This window comes from Felis catus, chromosome A2 (assembly GCF_018350175.1).
Source record: "Felis catus isolate Fca126 chromosome A2, F.catus_Fca126_mat1.0, whole genome shotgun sequence".
Taxonomy (NCBI): Eukaryota; Metazoa; Chordata; class Mammalia; order Carnivora; family Felidae; genus Felis; species Felis catus.
Genome location: NC_058369.1, coordinates 9,957,874 through 9,980,004, shown reverse-complemented (window position 1 = coordinate 9,980,004; position 22,131 = coordinate 9,957,874). Strand labels below are relative to the sequence as shown.

Here is a 22,131-nt window from a genome sequence, read left to right as displayed (position 1 = left end):
CTCGCCTCCGCCAATTGGCGGCCTTGGTGGGCTGGCCAAGGGCCCTGTCGGGAACCTTAGCCAATCAGGTGCGCCGGCCCGCCCAGCTGAGGCCTCGCAAGCTCGCGAGTGGTGGGGCGTCCGCGGAAGGCGTCACGGGGCCGAGGGCCTATGGAGGCTCGGGAGGGTCGTGTAGGGCCAATGGGCAGCGGCGCGGCGCCGTCACTCAGGGCGGCCTAGGCCAATGAGCGGAGGGCTGCGGGGGCGTCACGGACAGCAGCAGCGGACTTGGGCTGAGGTTCCCGGGCGGGCGGGCGCGGAGAGACGCGGGAAGCAGGGGCTGGGCGGGGGTCGCGGCGCCGCAGCCAGCGCAGCCAACCCGAGGGGCCGCCGCCGCCGCCCAGCGCGCTCCGGGGCCGCCGGCCGCCGCCAGCACCCGCCGCGCCGCAGCTCCGGGACCGGCCCCGGCCGCCGTCGCCGCGATGGGCAACGCCGCAGCCGCCAAGAAGGGCAGCGAGCAGGAGAGCGGTGAGTGCCCGGGCCATGACCCCGATCCCGGCCTCGCGCTGCCAGCCCCCACCCTGTCCATCACCGCCTGGCCCCTCCTCCTACGCCCCCCCCCCATTTCTCTCTGCTCATCCCCCAGCACCCCTTCTCCCTGCCTGTCCAAGGTTGGGGCCCAGAGCCCGCATAAGACCCCCGAAGGGGCCTCTTTGCCAAAGGCCACCCCCCACCGCAAAGACTGTGCCCCCCCCACCCAGCTGTCACTGCCAACCAAGGCACGTATGACCGCTGGGGCCCCACATGGGGCCCTGTCACCACCCCACCCCCTCCTTTCCAGGCCCCTCTTCCCAGATTCTAATCCCTCCACTTCCTCACTCACCTCTCCTACTGATGGGACCCACTACCAGACCCTGACCAAGGCTTCTGCCAGTTTGGGAGTGCTGTGGGGTCTGCCTCCACCCCGCAGGGACCTTGGCCACTTATTGACCACACCCCTCCCCCCTCCAGCCCCCGCCATCTTTCTCCTGCCCTTCCCCTTTTCACCTTATCACAGCCCCCCTCCAAACCCACTCTGCCCCCCTTAAGCATTTCCCAGAGCCACCTCCAGCATTGTTTTTCCCTTGTGTGTCACTTGGCATGGGGGACAGGATCTTTCTGGGTCCCTCTGCCCCTCTCTCATCCTGTCACTCTGCCTCTCTGCTTGTGTTCCCTCCTCCAAGCAAACGTCTGTCCCTTGCTGGGGTAGCAGACTGTTTGTGAACCTAGAGAACTGCTTCAGTGCTTCCAAAGCCAAGTTGGGCCCATCTTGCTGGGAGTCATTGCATCTTCTTTCCTGGGTTGGGGGTAGGGGGGCAGCAGCAAAGCCCCTTCCTATCTCCTGGTGTGCCGTGAGCTCTAGACTTCTTGGAGTGCCCCTAAATAAATGGTTGTTTCACAAGTGAGGTGCTGTCATTCACCCAGTTCCCAGGACTTCTTCACCCGCTCCTGGCTCAGGATGAAAAGTGGGGTATGAAGTGCCTGGGTTTAGCAGGGCTCATTCAGCTTGAGCTGGGATGGTGAGAAAGGGGACTTGAGGCTTGACAGTGGGGAGAGTAGTGAGTGATATCTAATGACTTGCTTTGCCAAGGGACAAATAGATTCTGATCATTCCCAGGGCTCAGCCAGAGAGAAGTCTGTTTCCTCCTCAGCCCCCAAATTATGTTGGCCTTTTTGTCCCAGTGAGATTCTGTATATATTTTGTCTGCATTCTGGAAATGCCTTCAGAAATGGCCTCAAGCCCCTTCCTCAGTTCCTCCAACTCTTAAAATGTCATCACTCCAGACCGATAGCTGGCGCTTAGCTAGGGTCCCCTTCCAGTTACCCAGAAATAGTCAGAGTTGAAAAGAGAGGCCATGTCCAAATACACCCTTCCCAATTTCCGGTCTCAGACCCCTGCATCTGAGTCCTTTGAATACCCCCTCCCAGAAGGATCCAGGCATGAAACCCAGGGAACTTTATTTCCACGCGGATTCAAATGGCAGAACTCAGAATCAACAAGCAGCCATGGGAAGGCCTGACATGTCACCAATGGGCGGGGGACAGGGAGGCAAGTGCCTGTAGCTGAGCGCTTGATGACAGAAGAGCAGGTGGGTAGTGACCAAAAAAGGTCTGGGCATGAGCTCGGAGGGGACTAGGCAGAGGGGGAGGGGCTGGGCCCCCAGCAGGTGAGACTGGCTGGGAGGTAGAAGGTAGAGGCAGGCAAGCGATATATTGCAGTAGCTCAGTTGAAAGTTGGGGAGATGACATAGTCCTGGAAAACTTTCAAGGCGTATCAAACGCATGCGGTGTGGGGCACGAAGCCACCCAGGGAAAAGTATCTCCCCCGCCCCGAGAAAAAGATCAGAGGCTCTGGAAGGAACCGCTAATTCTCCCAGAGCGCGGGCTAGACACCCAGGAGTGGACTGTCACAATGAAATAGAGCTCCTCTTTGTTGGGCATCTAGGATGTGCCTGGCTAAATGGTCTCCATAGATCCGTCCGCTTGAGTGATTTTTATAGTAGTTTTATCTGAATTTTCCAAACACGCCGAGTTTGACACGGATGATGTCAAAGAGGCAGGATTCACATCCAGATCCACTTAGCAGCCAGCTTCCTGGACCCCAGAATTTCCCAACCCAGATATTCTCAAGGTGCCTCCCTGATTTTTACTCTCTTCACTTATATTTTCTTAGTTGAAAATAATGAAGTTTTGAGCCACTTTCATTCAGATGCAAACTTTGATCTGTCCTAGGCAGTCATATAAATGAAATCATGAGACCGCTGTGCCAGTTCTAGTCTCTGTGATACACATTAAAACATAACGTAACTGGAAAAACGAAACATCTCAAAAACGATTTTATGCCCTACCAATGGGACCCTGGTCACACTTTGGGAAATGCCGCAAGCTGTACTTCCTTCCAGAGACTTGCAGGGGCTCTCAGAGAAGGAAATAAGGTGAGAGAGGAAGCCCCTTTTTGCTCCGAGGCTCTGATTCCAAAAGGATGGAATTAGACAAAATTTGCCCTCGTGTAACTATGGTGGGGTGCCGGCGGGGGCGGGGGCAGTAGCCAGGCCAGCCTGCAGGGGGCACCTGAATTTCATCTGTCAGCTGCCAGCCTGACCTGGGGAAGGAAAATGCCCAAGCCACAGTAGGCACCACTTAGGCATCCTGCAGCCCCCGTGCTGCTGTCTCCACGGCAGGGCAGGACAGTGTCAGCTTCCTCCCAGGAGGGCAGGGATCTAGAACAAGCCCTGGGATGGGGCGGGGGAAATCTGTACACAAAGATGCCAAAGCCATTGGCAGGGGCCTGAGTCAGATGCTAAGAGAGCGGAGAAGAAGACCAAGCCTGGGGGTCTGAGCAAGCTGGAGAACTGAGAGAAGGCAGTGGTCCCAAGAGGCCCAGGGACTGGCGGCCAAGTGGAGCTCAGGCCTTGGCTGGCACTGGCCGTAGGCACCCCTGGGAGCTGGCCCACAGGAGAAGGGGCAGGGCTGGTGAGAGGGAGCCCCCAGATACCCCTCCAGGTCCCAGGGACAAGCAAATCCAGGCTCTCTGAGAAGTGTCCCCAAGAGGTCCCTGGCTGGGAAGAATCGGGGCCCTGTAACATCCTTCAGAAGTCTGTCTGAGAGGCAAACACCTGTGCACCGGCAGTTGTATGGGTGCCCAAGAGGGTCCTGTCAAGGCAGCTTTTTCCTCAGCCAGGAAGGCCTACAGAAGCTGGAGGGCCCTATCTGTCCCTCCCCTGCACCCATTGGTCCCTAAGTTAGGTTTCTCTTCCTGCCACCACCCCCCAAACTCCCTGCCTCCCCCTTATAGATAGGGCATTGGGGATGGGTAACCAAGCTGGTACAGCAGGTCTCATGAGCCTTCCCAGCCACCGTAGTCTTGGTGCCCTGAGAGGAAGACTGAATGATGGCTTCCAACCCCAACGATGGTGAGGATGAGCCCTGTTGCCATAGCAACTTCCCAGGCACTGTCTGCCCCTCAAGCCAGGGAAGGGCTGCAGTGGGGTTTAGGGAACAGGTGGCAAGGAAGAGTCTGTGGACCCCTGGCTGGCCCTGGAAACCCCTCCCTTACTAACAACCCTGGCCTTGGGGGCCTGGGGAAGACCAGAGGTGTGGGTAGTTCAGACAAGGGGAGATGGTCCACCCAGAGTAGGAGTCCAGCTCAGACTGAGGCAGTAGAGTGGTCCAGCCCAGTGTTGGGTTAAGCTCAGAATGGGTGTTGGTTCAATTCAGCGGTGGAGTCCAGGTCTTAATGGATGATGGTTGAGTACAGAATGGGGGTCCATCCGACTGGGGGTGATCCAGTCCACAATAGGGATCTAGTTCAGAATAGGAGTTGGTCCAGTCCATTGTCGGGGTCTAGCCCAGAGCAGGGGATCCAAGCTAGATTAGAGGAATCAGCCAGCCCAAAGTAGGGGCCCCAGCCCAGGCTGGGCATCCTTGTCCCAGAATTCCCAGGACAAACAGGTTTCAGAGGGCAAAGTGTGCTGAGATTGCTATCTGCTGAGAGGAAGTCTGAGGCTGGGCTTCCTCCTCATGCTGTGGCCCTGGCTTTTTGAAGGGTGTCTGGGGTTCTGTCTGTTAGCCCAAATCGAATCCAGACCAGAGTGGAGGCTGGCAGCCACCCCCCATCCCCCATAGGAGACATAGCAGTGGGGTGGTTTCATAAGCCAGGAGCTGGCTGGGTTTCCCTTCTCTGCCACTTCCTGTTGTCAGCAGGGGCCAGGGGTGCTGGGCACTTTCAGGGAAGCTGCCACTGACCCTCCACTTTTTGGGGGATCTGGAAAGAAGGAGGAAGATGGTCAAGGCTGCCTCCCCCTCCCCCACCCCTAGGTTTAGCCTTTCGTTTCCGGTTGGACTTTCGTGGCTGAAAGCAGAGCCAAGCTCAGGGCAAGGTTTGACAGAGGCCAAGGACATCCTGCGATATCGGTCCCCTCTCTGCCCCTACGTAGAAGCAGGACGAATCCAGATGTACCCACTTTTCTCTTGGGGTACCAGGATCTGGAGGCTCCAGGTTCAAAAAGGACTTGGGGAAGGAGCTAGGGTAGCCCTTGGCCATTCCCCCCCACTGCTCCCCGCCCCCCCCCCCCCCCCCGCCTTTCTCTCCAGCAGCTCTTTCAGCTAATTAACGGGGCTCTGGGGCCTCTTTGGCCCTCAGGGAGCCCCTTGCTGCTGCCTGGGCCTGAACCTTAACTCCTTCCCCTCTGCCCAGTGGGCACTGCCCTGGGCACATCCGGTGCCATCCTCTGGGTAGTTCAGCACCCACTGAGGAAGTCAGGACCTGGCATCTTGGGAGCAGTGAAGTCTCTGGAACAGGAAGTTAGCTTTAGCACTCCACCCCTGGGGCAGCCAGGCCAGCCAGAAGGGACACCCTCAGGAGAATCTTCCCACTGCCTTCTGCCAAGGAGGGCCTTTGCAAACCTTGGCCGGCCAGGAGCAGGTACCTTTAAATGCTTCCCTGGCAACCAGCTCCTCCTCCCCGGTCCCCCGAGGCCCTCCAGAGGAAGCCAGCTCAGAGGCTCTGCGTATTCCTGGTTTCCCTGCAGAGGGAAGATTCCAGGGAGAGCCTAGGGCAGCCTGGGATGGATACGGGGTCAGGCAGTGGCCAGGGCAGTGACTCGGAGATGACCTTCCAGCTGTGGCTACAGCTGCTCCTCTGGGCCCACCTGACTGTCCGTTTCCTGGGCTACCTGCACCACGCCTTCTGGGCACCTAAGGCGCGGCCAGCACCCTGAGCCCCCCTGGCCAGGGGCAGATGGGTCCCAGCTCACTCTATCCCTCTCCACCCTTCCCATTGCACCCTCTGCTGGAAGAGGTAGGAAGCAGAGGTGAGTATGGGGACTCCAGGCTGGGGTTCCCTCCCATCATGATCCCTCTTTATCTGTCCAGTCCTTCTGGCACTGTCCCCCCTCCCCCACCACTGCGCCCAAATCTGGCAAGCCAATGGCACCAGAAGGGACACAGTCTTGGCCCTTTTATCCTTTGAGAGTCCAGAGAAGAGCTGTACTAGGACCAAGGCAGCCACGGAGCCCCTCAGTGGGGTACCAGCGGACAGCCAGAAGCGCAGGCCCACTGAGACAGGAAAAAGCAGAATGTGGCAGTTCTCAGGGATGGCCGAGAGCAAAGAGGGAAGCAGGACCGGGCATCCTCCTGGATTCTTTCCACACCCCTTTCTTTGCTCTCTTGGGTCGGCAGAGGTAAAATCCCAAGAGGGTACCCTCTCCCCCAACCTTCACCGAGAATTCAGGGCATGTGTTTGGAGGTTGCCAAGGAGGGTGCAGTGTGTCAAAAAAAGATCCTGCTAGTGAAAGCATTGAATTTGGTGCAGCCCCCAGGTCTCAGGATGTTGGTGGCCCAGCCAAGTACCGGCCTAGAACTCCTGGCCATTCCTTGACTGCCCCCTGTCTGCCCAGTCACTCACTTTAGGGCTTTCCTAGCCAACAGTCTCTCCATCTGCCGCTCTTGTAGCCCCGTGGAAGGCCCTTCTCTCTAAACTCTGAGGGGTTCTTGGGGACAGTGGGAGTGGTGGCCACCCATGAGGCTGTGTGGGATTCCTGGCATGGTGTATGCGTAGTCCGGGCAGATGACAGGCAAGGCCAGAGTGCACATGTGCAGGACCCCTTGGGTGGCAGTCACCACAAGAACAGCAGGGGGCGGAAGACCACTCTGTCTGTGGGCCACCCTGGTGAACTGCCGCCAGGGTTAAACTTGTGGGCAGTGAGGTCCGGCAGGCAACCTCAGGCCTGGTCAGTCTTAACAAGTGCAGTGAGAGTGGCAGCAGGTCTGACCCATTAGGGCAGGAATCAAGTATAGAAAGCATTCAGCCCAGCGCTGGCACACAGGAAGGGTCCCTGAACAGCAGCGAGCCTGGCCCCAGCTGCTGGTTACAAGGACAGGCCTGTACTGTAAGAATCCACCAGACTAGGGGCGCCTGGGTGGCTTAGTCGGTTGAGCGTCCGACTTCGGCTCAGGTCATGATCTCACAGTTCATGAGTTGGAGCCCCACGTTAGGCTCTGTACTGACAGCTCGGAGCCCGGAGCCTGCTTCGGATTCTGTGCCTCCCTCTCTCTCTGCCCCTGCTCGCACTCTGTCTTTCTCTCTCAAAAATAAATAAACATTAAAAAAAAAATTTTTGTTGGGGCGCCTGGGTGGCGCAGTCGGTTAAGCGTCCGACTTCAGCCAGGTCACGATCTCGCGGTCCGTGAGTTCGAGCCCCGCGTCGGGCTCTGGGCTGATGGCTCGGAGCCTGGAGCCTGTTTCCAATTCTGTGTCTCCCTCTCTCTCTGCCCCTCCCCCGTTCATGCTCTGTCTCTCTCTGTCCCGAAAATAAATAAACATTGAAAAAAAAAATTAAAAAAAAAAAATTTGTTAATAAAAAAAGAATTCATCAGACTATACACTTAAAGTCTGAACAGTCAGTGCACCCTCTGTGTTTTATACCTCGATTTTTTTTAATGTTTATTTTTTTTTTTGAGAGAGAGAGAGAGAGACAGAGCGTGAGTGGGGGAGGGGCAGAGAGAGAGGGGGAGACCCAGAATCCAAAACAGGCTCCAGGCTCTAAACTGTCAGCACAGAGCCCGATGCTGGACTCCAGCTCATGAACCGTGAGGTCATGACCTGAGCCGAAGTCAGATACTTAACCAACTGAGCCACCTAGATGCCCCATACTTCAATTTTTGAAAATACTTAAAAACAAAATGCTAGTTGCCATTTATATGGCACTAAACCCCATACCAGCCACTATCCAGCCCCCTTTGCCAAGATTAGCTCATTCAGTCCTTAAAACCCCCGGCCATGTCACTACTATTATTGTCCCTATTTTACAGATGAGAAAAACTGAGGCCCAGAGAGGTAAGGGCAGTTGTCTAAGGTTGCACAGCTCATCAGAGACCAGGCTGGGATTTGAACTTGATCTTGTCCCAGAGTCCTGGCCCTTAAGGGCTTTGCTGGGCTCCTTCTCAGCCTTGACGAGAATGCCTGTTTTCAAGCCTCGGTTTCCTAGGGTGTTAAATGGGAAGAATGGATAAAAGGAAAGTTGGTAGGTAAGCCAAATGAGATAGTGGAGACAAAGCAGCAGATCCAGGAGGCCTTCAACATTAGCCGGATGGTGGTATTCGCCTTGGGGTGCTGAAGGGCCCATGGGTGTGGGTATTGGGTAAGGCTCCCCTTGAACCAGCTCCGCAGCAAGGAAGGGCCCCTGGACTGGCAAAGGCAGGACTGGGGCCAGCTGGGGGCCAAGGCAACAGCTGAGCCCCCCAAGGCGCCTGCTACCCGAGCCCCGGAGGCCTCCACCCAAGGCCCGGCCTCCCCAGAGAAGGGGCTAGAGGAGCAGCCAAATCCCCAGGCTATAAATATCTTGGCTGCCGTCGGCCCTGGCCATGGAATGTCGGTCAGAACTGGGGCGAGTGGGGGTGGGCTGGCCTGGGCACAACTCTCGGTACCCCTAAGAGTAACCCCCAACTCACCTTGTACCCCATTTGGGACAAAGTTGAGGTTGGATCCCACTTCCCTGAGTAAAGGGGTCCCAGACCCCAGCCCAAATCAGGGCCCCCCAGAGCTGTTCTCCAGCTCAAGCAGGGCACTTGAAGCTACTGGGAAAGGGTCAGTCTCTGGGTTGAGACAGCTGCACCCCACTTTGCACAAATGGGCATCTCCCCAGGAATAGCCTAGGCCCACCCTGACGAGTTAGAGTCTCTATCTAACTCTCTCTCTTTTCCTTTCAGTGAAAGAGTTCTTAGCCAAAGCCAAAGAAGATTTTCTTAAAAAATGGGAAAATCCTGCTCAGGTAAGCCCCCTGAAGCAGAGCCCTGGAAGGAATAAGCCGATGGCCCCCCCATCCTCCAGCTGTGTCCCCATAACATGGCAAGGATTTTTAGGGCCATGTGGAGGGCTCCAGACCTGCCCCCATTTGCTCCCTAGATGCCTGTGGGGGCTCCTGGGTGGAGGCACCCAATCACCCACTGCCAGGCTCCCCCACCCCACCACCCCCGTCCACCTGGTGGCCCCTGCCCCCCCCCCCCCCCCCAACGCAGCTGCCAGCAGTTCCTGGGCCCCAGGCCAGGGCCGGATCTGGCCCCTGCCACCAGCCTTAAGGAATGTGTCTTCGCCATCTTGTTTTTCCGCCCCCTGTCCTCACCCCCATCACATGCCACCCGCCCCCCAGGGCCCCCTCTGCTGGTGGCAGAGAGGATGCCCCAGAACTTGACCTTGCAGGCCACTTGGGTGGGGGGGGGGGTGGTCCCTGACCCTCCCAACTTCTCTGCCCACAGAATACAGCCCATTTGGATCAGTTTGAACGAATCAAGACCCTCGGCACGGGCTCCTTTGGGCGGGTGATGCTGGTAAAGCACAAGGAGACCGGGAACCACTTTGCCATGAAGATCCTCGACAAACAGAAGGTAAGCCCAGCCCCGCCAGGAGGCCGCCATCCCACCCACCAGGCCTTCGTTCGGGCTGTTCCCACTGACTGGCTGGTCTTCCTGACTATCTGTTCACCGACTGTTTCCTGAGCCTTCGTGACGTGCCAGACTCAAGGGCCAGAAGGGCCCTTACTGCCTTCGTGAAGCTTCCCCCCACCCCAGCCGCTGATGAGAATCCAGGCAGGGGACACGGGTTCAGACACCCAGCCTGTATCAAGGCAGCCAAAAGTCTCCCTGGGAAGAGTGTCTTATTCACACAGACCTCATCTCTAGAAGTATTTTTGAGACCCTACGTGATGCCAGGAGCTGCTCTAGAGCAGCACCGTCCAACAGAAGTGTACTATAAGCCATGTATAGTTTTAAATTTGCCAGAAACCCCACTTAAAAAGTACGAAGAGAGGCACCCGGGTGGCTCAGTCGGTGAAGCATCTGACTTCAGCTCAGGTCACGATCTCACGGTTCATGAGTTGGAGCCCCGCATTGGGCTCTCTGGGATCCTCTGTCTCCCTCTCTGCCCCTCCCCCGCTTGCACACGCACTCCCTGAATAAATAAATAAATAGTAAAAAGAAACAGGTAGAATTAATTTCAACGACGTGCTTTAATTAAGCCAGTATATCTATGATATTATGATTTCAATGTCTGTAACCAGTGTAAAAATATCATTAATGAGACATTTTATATTCTTTTTTTCTGTGTCAAGTCTTCAAAATCCAGCATGTGTTTTACCCTTACACCTCTGTTCCGATGTTAACTTTTCCCTAGAAAAACCAGAAAAAGCAGAGAAGTTGGGAAAGCACATTCACACACAGCCCAGGTGTTCCAATGAGTAACTGCATTGAGTGTTTTTATATTTTCATTTTAGAACCTTAAAATTTTTAAATTTTTAAAAAATTTTTTAATGTTTATTTTTGAGAGAGAGAGAGAAACAGTGCGAGCAGGGAAGTGGGAGAGAGGGAGGGAGACGCAGAATCCAAAGCAGGCTCCAGGCTCCAGGCTGTCAGCCCAGAGCCCAACGTGGGGCTCGAACTCACAAACCTCGAGATCATGACCTGAGCCGACGTCAGACGTTTACCCGACTGAGCCACCCAGGCGCCCCTAGAACCTTAAAACTCAGTTCCCCAGTCAACTAGCCTGGTTCTAACTGCTCAGCAGCCATACCTGGCTGGCGTGGATTATACTGGGCAGCACAGGTATAGACCCACAGGATATAGCTATGAGCAAAGCAGAAAAAGCCCTACACAGCAGATGAGAGCTGACTGAGGGGTCAGCCTGCCTGCACACGACACACGGGCCTGATACTGACTAGCTACAAGTGACCTTGGGCAAATCACTTCCCTTCTCTGCATCTGGATCTTCGAAAATGGCATGTTCACGGTGCATACCCCTCAGGGCTCTTGTTTCTATGTGTGAGGCACCTGCTGGGGACAGCTGAGGGTTGAGGAGGAATTAGCCTGGGGTTTGAGTGGCTGTGTGGAGGGTGCCCTGGATGCAGGAAGGGTATTTCTAAACAACCCATCTCCTAGGCATTACTCTTGCTTGTCTTTTCAGTTTCAGCTTAGCTGCCCCTTCCTCCAGGAAGCCTTCTCTGACTTCCCCCTCCCCCTGACTTTACTAGACACCTTATCTGGGCATCCAGAGGCCCCGAGCTTCCCCCAGCACGGCTCTGACACCTCTGGGCCGTGAGGCCTGGTGACTCACATGTTCTTGCCCTGAACCGCATGCCATGCAGGGACAGGCAGCCTCTGCCTTCTGGGTGTCCCCAGCATTCAGCCCAAGGCTCCACAGACCATAAGCACTCAAAGGAACTAGCCCAGCCCGGGCACCTCTACTTCCAGGCATCGGGGAAGAGGAGGACCCTCTCACACACCATTCTCTTCGCCCTCCGTTCCCACCCCTGCAGGTGGTGAAGCTGAAACAGATTGAGCACACCCTGAACGAAAAGCGCATCCTGCAAGCGGTCAACTTTCCGTTCCTCGTCAAACTCGAGTTCTCCTTCAAGGTGGGGTCCCCACACCCAGTGGCCAGGGCCACTGCTGGCTGGTACAGCCTCTGGGCTCCCAGAGCTGGGACGGGGGCCAAGGACGAGCAGTGGCTGCCCAAGGAGGCAAGCCCACTGACAGGAAGGAAGGAGAGCCCCAGAGGGATGCTAGGGGGCAGGAGTCAGCCTGAGACTCTGGGAGACCCGTGTTCAACTCCTGGGCACACTAGCTTCTAGCTTGAGAACCTTGGGCAAGTCGCCCAACCTGGATGCCATCCCTGCAAACCGCCTCTGCCTTTTGCAGCAAGCACCTGGCACACGGCTATAGGCACAGGCTGTGCCACGCAGCCTGGATTCAAATCCCAGCTCTCTGCACTTCCCAGGCTATTTGGCGCTGGTGAGGGACTTCACTGCCCTGAGCCTCAGTTTCCCCATCTATAAAATGGGGATCATAGCGGCCCCCATCTGAAGGGGTTGCCGTGACTGTTCCGAGCACAATGTGAGCACCCTGCCTGAGCTATTTTGGATGCTGCCCTAAGCTGTGACTGCACGATCTGGGCAAAGCCATTCAAGGCCTAAGACCCAGGCAGTCACAAGGGCCCCACGCGTGATTGAAAGCAAAATTGTCATCTCAGGCTTTGGTCAAGACGGTCTCAGACATGAGCCACCATGGGGTCCTCTCTCCAGCCCAGGCCTGCTGGCCGGTCCCTTACACCCCACCCGCCGGTGCTCACTTTCACCCCCTATAAGCAAGATAAGAACTGCCCCCTCCATCTTCATGAGCAGAAGGAAGCGAGACGGGTGGCTCAGGAAGTACAGTGCCTGGCGCTCAGAGCCGACTTCTCATGGGAGCCAGGATTGTCGTTGTCGCTTTATTTTGGAACACCTGCCACGTAAGGGCACCAGGCCTTCAAATGGGGCCTTAGGCTTAGGGAGCGGGGCCCTGATCAGCTGCTGCTTCCCATAGGACAACTCGAACTTATACATGGTCATGGAGTACGTGCCTGGCGGGGAGATGTTCTCACACCTGCGGCGGATTGGAAGGTTCAGGTGAGCTGGCCAGCCCCTGCCATCATGGGCCCGGGTGTGTCCATGGGTGTCGTTGCGTGACCAAGCTGTCCTGGGGACGTGAAGTGGGCTCTCGGGGTCTGTCTGGGTACTTGTTCCCGCTGAGCCAAGGAATCTGTGATTTCTCAACCACCACAAAACAAAATAAACATGGTGACTCTAGGTGTCACCATTTAAGTTGGCAGTTTTAAAATGTACGCTATTGTTTTCCTTATGTATAGAGAAACGCACTTTGCATACAACAGAAGGCACAGGTGTTCAGTGTTCTGCTTCATGAGTGTTGACAGTTACATACGCCGTGAAACCGCCACCCGAAATACCATATAGAGCATTTCCACCACCCTAGAAAATTCCCTCGAATCCTTTGCTTGGCAAATCCTTTCTGGTTTCAAACACCATGAGTGTGTTCGGCCTGAGTTTGGCCGTGTTATAAATGGAATCACCCAGTTCGTATTTTCTTGGTTCCTTTCTTCTCCTGCTTCCCATGATCATTTTCACATCTAGCCGTGTTGTTGAGTATATGCATCGTCCATCCTGGCAGTGGCGTTGGGTACAATTCCATCGTACGAACCTACCACGGTCTGATTCTGTTGCTCTGTCGACGGACATCCAGGCTCTTTCCCGTGTGGGGTCACACACGAAAGAGTCTGCCCTGCTTACAGATTTTCAATAGCTGGGCCGGAGGTGGCCCTGTAGGCCCAGCTGCTAGACCATTTGGAGGTAGGCAGGTCGTGCCAGATGTGGCCACCCGCACTCACCGTCCCCTCCCCGATTGTCCCCATCAGTGAACCTCACGCGCGCTTTTATGCGGCCCAGATCGTCCTGACCTTCGAGTACCTGCACTCACTTGACCTCATCTACCGGGACCTGAAGCCGGAGAACCTCCTCATTGACCAGCAGGGCTACATTCAGGTGCCCACCAGGCCGGGCGGGCAAGGGGCAGGCCCAGGCGGCCGAGGGCTGGACCTACCCTCCCTCCTTCCTGGCCAACAGCCCGTTCTCGTGCCCGCAGGTGACAGACTTCGGTTTTGCCAAGCGTGTAAAAGGCCGCACCTGGACCTTATGCGGGACCCCTGAGTACCTGGCCCCGGAGATCATCCTGAGCAAAGTAGGCACCGCCCCACCCACCCCACTGCCCTGAGGCCCACCCCCTCCCTGCCCTCCTCCCCTCACAGTGTATCCCTTCTCACTCTAGGGCTACAACAAGGCCGTGGACTGGTGGGCCCTAGGGGTGCTCATCTACGAGATGGCCGCCGGCTACCCTCCTTTCTTCGCTGACCAGCCCATCCAGATCTATGAGAAGATTGTCTCTGGGAAGGTGAGGCCTAGATAACAGTGGCTAAGCCCCCAGACAGACCCTTCCCCCACCAGTTCTGCTCACCATGGAGCCCTGCTTATTGTTAGAACAATCTGGAAGTTCATTGAGTTAGGCCAAGCAATGAAGCTGGGTGCACCAGCCACCTTAACAGGCGAGCACCTCACACAACCTCCCCGTCTAATCCTGGACCCACACTGCCGAAACTTCAAGGGCTTCCAAAATCCCAAGCCTCACCTGAACACCTCTCCAGCCCAACAGGAGGCTCAGCTCGCCTCCAGTCGCCCCACTGAGCCTGACTTTTCACAGTAGAAAAGAGACCACGTGCAGTTCGCAGGTGCCCCTCCAGACCTTGCAGGGATCACTTAGGGTAGGTGGCCCATGCCTCCCCTCCCAAATGCAGACTTCCTAACTCTCAGGGTGCAGGTAGGGGGGACAGAACTGTTGCAGGGTGTGGTGATACATGCTCACTGCCCCACGATGCACCCCCTCAGCTCTACCCCAGCACTTTGAAAGAGCGATGGAGCGCAGGCTTGGAGAGGGGAAATGTCTGGCCTGGGACCACACCACGGCATCATCCTAGGCCCCCAGGTCTTGAGATAGGTTGGGAACCCCACCTCTGCCCTCAGCTCACTACCTTGCTGCAGGGACCCAGCCATCCTTCCACCTAGCCCAGGAATTAGTGGGAACAGCTCAGCCTGGGGCAAGTGCCTTCACCCCTCTGAACCTCCTCTTACCCATACGAGAATGGGGGGACCAGACACTTCTCAGCTGCAAGGTGGGGTCACTAAAAAGGGGAAGACGAGGTGTCTGCCCCCAGGCAGAACAGAAATTGCAGGGAAAATGGCCCAAAGTAGAAAAAGAAAAAAAAAACCACGGACAGTTCTGAGGGGGAAGAGAAGATGAGCATAACTCCCTTCTTTGTAGCATTTTTCAGTTCCCACGCACCCTCGGCAGTATTATCTCCCTCATGCAACTCTGGGATATCTGCCCCATGCCAGAAAGGCAGGCGCAGGCCCAGAGAGGTTAAGGGCCATGGCCAAGGTCACACAGCATGTAAAATGTAGAGCATTGCTGAAAGTCACTTCTTGTAGCTGTAAATCCAGTGACTACTTGCAAACAAAGTTTGGGCTCCCAGGGTTTGGGGAAGTTTCTGGGAAAGTTAAACTGGACCTTAAAGAGAAGAGTCAGTCAGTGGAGAGAGGGGGAATCAGAAAAACAATTGTTCCTCTCCTAACCATGAATATTTCAGAAATCCCCAGACACCAGTAGAGCTGCCTGAGGAAGCAGTAGCTAAGAATGCATGTTCTGGACTCCCAACAGACCCAAGATTAAACACCCCCATCCCACTCCTCTGTGTGACCTTAGGCAGGCTATTTAACCCCTCTGAGCCTGTTTCCTCTTCTCTAAAATGGGAAGCATCATAGCATTTACCTTAGAGCAGCAGTGCTCAAAGCGGCCCCCTCTCCAGCAGTATCAGCATGGCTGACGAACCGGCTAGGTACATGGGTTCTCAGGCCCCACTCAGACTTCCGGAATCAAACTCCAGTGGGCCCAACCAGCTGTTTTAATGAGATTCTGAAGTGCACTCAAATTGGCAGCCCTCTACCTGGTAGGTCTATGAGGCAGCAAAGGCAACCCAGGCTCCAGACAACTTGCCCACCCTGTGTTAACCCCCTCTCTCCAGGTGCGGTTCCCATCCCACTTCAGCTCCGACCTGAAGGATCTGCTGCGGAACCTACTGCAGGTGGACCTCACCAAACGCTTTGGGAACCTCAAGAATGGAGTCAACGATATCAAGAACCACAAATGGTTTGCCACAACTGACTGGATCGCCATCTACCAGAGGAAGGTGGGCCGCCTCCTTCCCCGTACCACGTGCTCCCCCCCACCCCCCAGTGCACTGAGGGTTTGGGGAGGAGGCTATAAGCCAGAGAGGGGTGCCAGTGGAGAGATGGAAAGGGAAGTGGCATTTGAAAATAGGCCGCAGGCTCTGAGTCAACCTAGCTGAGGCACCTTAGAGCAGTGGGGGTCTAGAAATGGGATTGTGGGGTCATTTGGCCACTCTGTGACCTTGGGCAGGAGATGCCCCTCTGGTGAGTTGGCTATAATGAGATTCTTAGGTTATTAAGGTGAATTCACAGCCTGATGCTAAGCTCAGGCCTGGGTCAGAGTAAGTCATCTCATAAATGTTAGGCCATTCACATTTATTGTTATAAGGATGATTATGTTGACTACTGAGGTCTGGGTGGTTCTTAACCCCTCTCCAGGTGGAAGCTCCCTTCATACCAAAGTTTAAAGGCCCTGGGGACACGAGTAATTTCGACGACTATGAGGAGGAAGAGATCCGAGTCTCCATCAATGAGAAGTGTGGCAAGGAGTTTACTGAGTTTTAGGGGTGTGCCTATGCCCCCATGGGTTTTCTCTCTTTCTTTCTTCTTTCTTTTTTTTTTTTTTTTTTTTTTTTTTTTTTTTTTTTTTTTTTTTTTTGGTGGGGGGTGGGTGGGAGGGTTGGATTGAACAGCCAGAGGGCCCCAGAGTTCCTTGCATCTAATTTCACCCCCACCCCACCCTCCAGGGTAGGGGGGAGCAGGAAGCCCAGATACATGGAGGGATGGAAACACCAGCTGCTCCCCCTCATTCCCTCACCCTCCTGCTCCCACACCCAGACCCAACTGCTTTTGCCTTCCTCCTCCCCTAAAGCCCCCCACCACCCCCAACCAGCCTACTTCTGCCTGTTTTAAATGAGTTTCTGAGTTCCAGTCAGACCACGTCTTGCTGGTGTATTCAGGGACAGGGTGTGCAAAGAGAGGCCCAAACTTAACTCCATCCCCATTCCCCCAAACCACAGGCATCACCAACTAATGAAGGAAAGGCCAGCCTTCTCTTCAGAGCAGTGGTGACTGGAGAGGAGAGATTTTAGTGACCTGTTCAGTGGGCTGCTTGCTAGAATTTAAAAAAAAAAAAAAAAAAAAATTTGTATACTCTTATTTAAGTTCCACCAGTGCCTCCGTCCCTCCTTCCTCTACCCTTACCCCTTCCATGCCCCCCACTTCCCAAATCCATTTTAACTAGGCTGAGAAGCAGACTGAATTTGTAAAGGAAGGAGCTGGGGTTCAAACCTCCGCCCCAAGCTGCTAATCTCCTCTGCTCCTCTGCCCACTCCCCCCACCTTGGGGGGGGCGGGTGTCCCCTGCTAAGCCTGGAAGGGTCTCAGCCCCTTTAGGAAGCCCCTATCCCCTTCTGCCCCAACAGACCTTTCTTCACCCTTGGGCTTCGGGACCGAGACAAAGCAGCTGCCCCTCTCCCTGCCAAAGAGGAGTTGCCCCCCAAAAAGATAGAAGGGGAGCCCCAACCCCAGGGTCTTTCCTCCCACCAGCATTCGCCCCAAACTCTTGAATTTTATTCTCAGCTAGATTTTAATGCCCAGCCTCCTCTCAGCTCAGTTGGGAAGGCAACCCCAGCAAAAGAAGGCAAAGCCCTCCTCCCTCTTGTGGCCCCGGGTTCAAGGCCAGGGTTGCTGGGGAGGGGCTGCCGGTTTTATTCACCTAGCAGCCTCCGCCCCCCCCTCCCCCCAACCTGGGCGCTCCTCCTCTGCTTAGCTGTCAGCTGTCCATCACTTCTCCCCCCCATTTGTGCTTTTTTCTCTCTCAACAGAAAAGTGGGGAGCCCCTGGGGAACCACCCCATTCATCCCCATATCTGTCTCTCATAACTTCTCCCCAACCAGGAGGAGCTCTCAGGCCTAGGGTGGGGCCCCGGGTGGGCGCGGGGGCGATTCAACCTGTGTGCTGCGAAGGACGCGACTTCCTCTTGAACAGTGTGCTGTTGTAAACATATTTGAAAACTATTACCAATAAAGTTTTGTTTAAAAAAAAAGTGTCGCTGGTGTTCCCGACTTCGGTCACCCACCCACACACCCCCAGGGGTTTGGAAAGACCATTTCTGACCCCAACGTCCAGGCTGATCAGGACCTGGCCTGGAGTCTTTGTAAAACCGGGTTTAGCCGGAATTCCGCCACTACCCCGCCCTGCAGGAGAGGGGGGCGCCAAACTGCCCTTTGACCCTGGATTCGGGGTTCCCGAATCTGTGGCGCGCCCCCTCGGCGTCCAGCCCCCGGCCGAGAGGGCGCTCTAGGGAGACGCTGGGGCCGGCGCGCCGGGAGGCCGAGCGGCGGCGGAGGCGGCCCCGGCAAGGGGGGGGGTAAAGGGTGGGGGAGACGGTGCGCGCCCCCCTCCCCGCATCCTCGGCGCGGAGCGCGGGGACAAGCGCGCCGTTGGGGCGCGGGGGCGGCGACAGTCCGAGGGTCCCCGCGGCGCCCGGCAAGCGCAGCGGCCCGGCCCGCGGGCGGCGAGTTCCCGGTAAGTGCGGTCCCGAGAGCGGAGCGCGCCGGGGAGGCGTGGAGAGGGGGGCTGGGCGCCGGGGACGTCTGGGTCCCGCGCCCAATGGCTGGAGGGCGGCCGAGCGCCGCCCGCCCGCCCCGCCCGCCCCCTCTCCCCTCCCCCCGGCGCTCCCCTCCCCCTCCCCCGCCCGCCGCTTTCCCCCGCCCCCGCCCCGGCGCCAACTCCACGGCGCCTCCTTAAAAAGCGCGCGGGAGTTGTAAGGGGGGGCCGGAGCGAGCCAGAGTGAGCGAGAGCGCAGGGTAAAGGGGGCGGGCGGGGGGCCCGAGCTCCACCTTAAAAGCGGGCGCGTGGGGGTGGGAGGGAGGAAGGCGGGCGGCGGGGAGGAGGGAGGGAGGGAAGGAAGGGGGGCCGGAGTGTCCCGGGCGCAGGGCGCGCGTGCGGCGGCGGCGGCGGCGGGGAGGGGCCGGCCGCGCCGCGCTCCCCTCCTCCCTCCTCGCATCCCCGGCCCCGCGCGCGCCCAGCAGAAGCGGGTCTGTGTGTGCGTGCGTGCGAGTGAGTGAGTGTGTGCATATTTTTTTCTCTCTTTTCTTTCTCTCTCACTGTTTTTTCTCTCTCTCGCTCCCTCTCTCTCGCTTTTTTTTTTTTTTTTTTTTTTTTTGCAAAGAAACAGCAGCGCCGCCGCCGCTCCGCCGAGGCGCTGCGCCCCCCGGGGGGGGAGGCGGAGGAGGCGGGCAGCGGCGGAGGGAGGGGAGCCGGAGAGGGGGGCGCCGCGCTGGGAGGGAGGCAGCGCGCACGGTGCAGCCGGGCCGGGCGGGAGGCATGGCGGGGCCCCCGGCCCTACCCCCGCCGGAGACGGCGGCGGCCGCCACCACGGCGGCCGCTGCCTCGTCGTCCGCCGCTTCCCCGCACTACCAAGAGTGGATCCTGGACACCATCGACTCGCTGCGCTCGCGCAAGGCGCGGCCGGACCTGGAGCGCATCTGCCGGATGGTGCGGCGGCGGCACGGCCCGGAGCCGGAGCGCACGCGCGCCGAGCTCGAGAAACTGATCCAGCAGCGCGCCGTGCTCCGGGTCAGCTACAAGGGGAGCATCTCGTACCGCAACGCGGCGCGCGTCCAGCCGCCCCGGCGCGGAGCCACCCCGCCGGCCCCGCCGCGCGCCCCCCGCGGGGGCCCAGCCGCCGCCGCCGCCGCCGCCGCGCCGCCGCCCACGCCCGCCCCGCCGCCACCGCCCGCGCCCGTCGCCGCCGCCGCCCCGGCCCGGGCGCCCCGCGCGGCCGCCGCTGCCGCCGCCACAGCGCCCCCCTCGCCCGGCCCCGCGCAGCCGGGCCCCCGCGCGCAGCGGGCCGCGCCCCTGGCCGCGCCGCCGCCCGCGCCTGCCGCTCCTCCGGCAGTGGCGCCCCCGGCCGGCCCGCGCCGCGCCCCCCCGCCCGCCGTCGCCGCCCGGGAGCCGCCGCTGCCGCCGCCGCCACAGCCGCCGGCGCCGCCACAGCAGCAGCAGCCGCCGCCGCCGCAGCCACAGCAGCCGCCGGAGGGGGGCGCGGCGCGGGCCGGCGGCCCGGCGCGGCCCGTGAGCCTGCGGGAAGTCGTGCGCTACCTCGGGGGCAGCGGCGGCGCCGGCGGTCGCCTGACCCGCGGCCGCGTGCAGGGGTTGCTGGAGGAAGAGGCGGCAGCGCGGGGCCGCCTGGAGCGCACCCGCCTCGGAGCGCTCGCACTGCCCCGCGGGGACAGGCCCGGACGGGCGCCGCCGGCCGCCAGCGCCCGCGCGTCGCGGAGCAAGGTGAGCGCGCCGGGGAAAGGGCGGGGTGGGGGGGTGGGTGCCGCGCTGTAGGCAGGTGCGGGCGAAGTTGGTGGTGGGGCGCGAGTCCCGGGAGGAACCGGGTGGCGGGCGGCCTTGGCTTTTCGCGTCTCCCCTGCGGGTTCGGCCCGTGGTGACCTTGGCAAGTGACTTAATCTTCCCGAGCCTCAGTTTCCTCTGCTTGTACAACGCGACTTAATAGCAGTAGCGACCCCTTGAGGTGGTTGAGCGAGTTTAGTGAGATTTGGCTACTGAGGGCTTTATTAACACAGAGCGTGGCACGGACTGAATGCGTAAAAGTTAGTCCGCGTTGATATTAAAGGTGGGTGGTAAGCACACCCCTCGATCCTGGATCACAGGGACTGGGCGAAAGGCCAGAACAGCCACTAACCTTTTCCTGCTTCTCTCCCGGGCACCAGAGAGGTGGAGAAGAGCGGGTGCTTGAGAAGGAAGAAGAGGAAGAAGATGATGAAGATGAAGATGATGAAGACGATGTGTCAGAGGGATCCGAAGTGCCGGAGGGTGACCGTCCAGCAGGTGCCCAGCACCACCAGCTTAATGGCGAGCGAGGCCCTCAGAGTGCCAAGGAGAGGGTCAAGGAGTGGACACCCTGTGGACCCCTCCAGGGCCAGGATGAGGGCCGGGGGCCAGCACCAGGCAGTGGTACCCGCCAAGTGTTCTCCATGGCAGCCATGAATAAGGAAGGGGGATCAGGTAAGGATCTCTCTGAGTTGGGGAAGGTTGCCTGATGGGGAGGAACTGAGCCCCAAGACAAAGCCACAGGCATGTGCTTTTTCTTTCCCAGCCTCTGCTGCCACTGGGCCAGACTCCCCGTCCCCTGTGCCTTTGCCCCCAGGAAAACCAGCCCTCCCTGGGGCTGATGGGACCCCCTTTGGCTGTCCGTAAGTTGGGGTATTTGAGCCATGGGCATGTTGCCTACCGACGTGTGATAGAACCAGAGGAGTTATCGCTACTCACTGGTTCCCCTTGTTCTGCCACAGTTCTGGGCGCAAAGAGAAGCCGGCTGACCCTGTGGAGTGGACAGTGATGGACGTGGTCGAGTACTTCACTGAGGCCGGCTTCCCCGAGCAGGCAACAGCTTTCCAAGAGCAGGTGAGTTCCCAACCCTCAATGTACCCCTCTCTATCCCAGGGCCTCAGTGGTGGGGGGAAGGGGGATCTGCTCTGACTCTGTCTGTCTGTCCCACCCAGGAAATCGATGGCAAGTCTTTGCTGCTCATGCAGCGCACAGATGTGCTGACTGGCCTGTCCATCCGCCTGGGCCCAGCCCTGAAAATCTACGAGCACCACATCAAGGTGCTGCAGCAAGGCCACTTTGAGGATGACGACCCCGATGGCTTTCTAGGCTGAGCACCCAGCCTCTCCCCTGCCCCAACCCATTCCAGCCCCCATCTCACCCGAAACCCCCAGAGTCCAGGAGCTGGATGGGGACGCTCTCAGCCCTCCTAACAGATTCCAGTGAGGGGGTGTTCCTCCCTACTCCTCTCTTCCCTGTGTTTCCCCAGCATACATACATTTGGCCCCCAGCACATCCTGTACTCCATGATAGAGGAGTGTGGGGTGAGAACAGGGCCTGCTCATTTCACCCCAGGAAGCCAACCTCTCCCCCCCCCCAAGTCTAGGACATTTTTGAAAAAAAAAAATGGGGGCTTCCCATCTCCCCTAGGTCCTCTTCAGTTCAGCCAGATGTTTCCTATATAAATGTTTTGTTCTGCCTGTTCATTTTGGTGGGTGGCCTTTCCTCTCTCCCCCACCACCCACGCCCCATCCCGGTCTGCCCCTGGCCTCCAGCCCCTGGGAATAGCCGGGGTGGGGTCCCTGGGTCTTCCCTAACCCTCTTTCTTTCTGTTGGTTGTCGCTCCAGCTGGCCGTATTGCTTTTTAATATTGCACCGAAGGTTTTTTAAATAAAGTTTTAAAAAAAAAAAAATGCCGGGCGTTCACTTCATGAATGGAGTGGGGGAGGGGGGTGAAGAGCAAACGGGGGGGGGGGGGGGCCCTCCGGGGAGAGTCTAGGTTAACACAGAGTTGTTGGAGGAGGAAGCCAGGTAGGGCACGGGGCTGCCTCACAGCCAGCTAGAACCCGAAGTGCTCCAGGAGATCAGGTGCCGTCCTCTCCCCAGGCTCAGAACAGTGCTCTGGCACACAGTAGGTGCTCAAATACTTGTTGAGTGACCAGCAGTTAACT

General features: G+C 58.0%; 2 protein-coding genes across 4 annotated transcripts; both read left to right on the top strand.

Moving 5' to 3' along the window:
- Positions 1 to 252: 252 nt before the first annotated feature.
- PRKACA (protein kinase cAMP-activated catalytic subunit alpha) lies at positions 253 to 17,663 on the top strand. Of its 3 annotated transcripts, none has more exons than XM_023246261.2 (10): positions 253 to 507; positions 8,728 to 8,789; positions 9,274 to 9,402; positions 11,325 to 11,423; positions 12,370 to 12,452; positions 13,256 to 13,382; positions 13,483 to 13,578; positions 13,666 to 13,788; positions 15,473 to 15,637; positions 16,056 to 17,663. In XM_023246261.2, the coding sequence occupies exons 1-10, from the start codon at positions 462 to 464 to the stop codon at positions 16,179 to 16,181; spliced, it is 1,056 nt and encodes a 351-aa protein (XP_023102029.1). In that variant the 5' UTR covers positions 253 to 461; the 3' UTR covers positions 16,182 to 17,663. The 3 variants fall into 3 exon arrangements, with proteins under 3 accessions (XP_023102029.1, XP_003981984.1, XP_006928552.1); XM_003981935.6 differs by lacking the exon at positions 253 to 507 and adding an exon at positions 3,844 to 3,932; XM_006928490.5 differs by lacking the exon at positions 253 to 507 and adding an exon at positions 5,654 to 5,831.
- A 939-nt stretch (positions 17,664 to 18,602) lies between these two features.
- SAMD1 (sterile alpha motif domain containing 1) lies at positions 18,603 to 21,873 on the top strand. Its single transcript, XM_023246248.2, has 5 exons — positions 18,603 to 19,906; positions 20,344 to 20,638; positions 20,730 to 20,826; positions 20,926 to 21,037; positions 21,136 to 21,873. Exons 1-5 carry the CDS (start codon positions 18,947 to 18,949, stop codon positions 21,292 to 21,294), a joined length of 1,623 nt encoding a protein of 540 aa, XP_023102016.1. The 5' UTR covers positions 18,603 to 18,946; the 3' UTR covers positions 21,295 to 21,873.
- Positions 21,874 to 22,131: the final 258 nt, after the last annotated feature.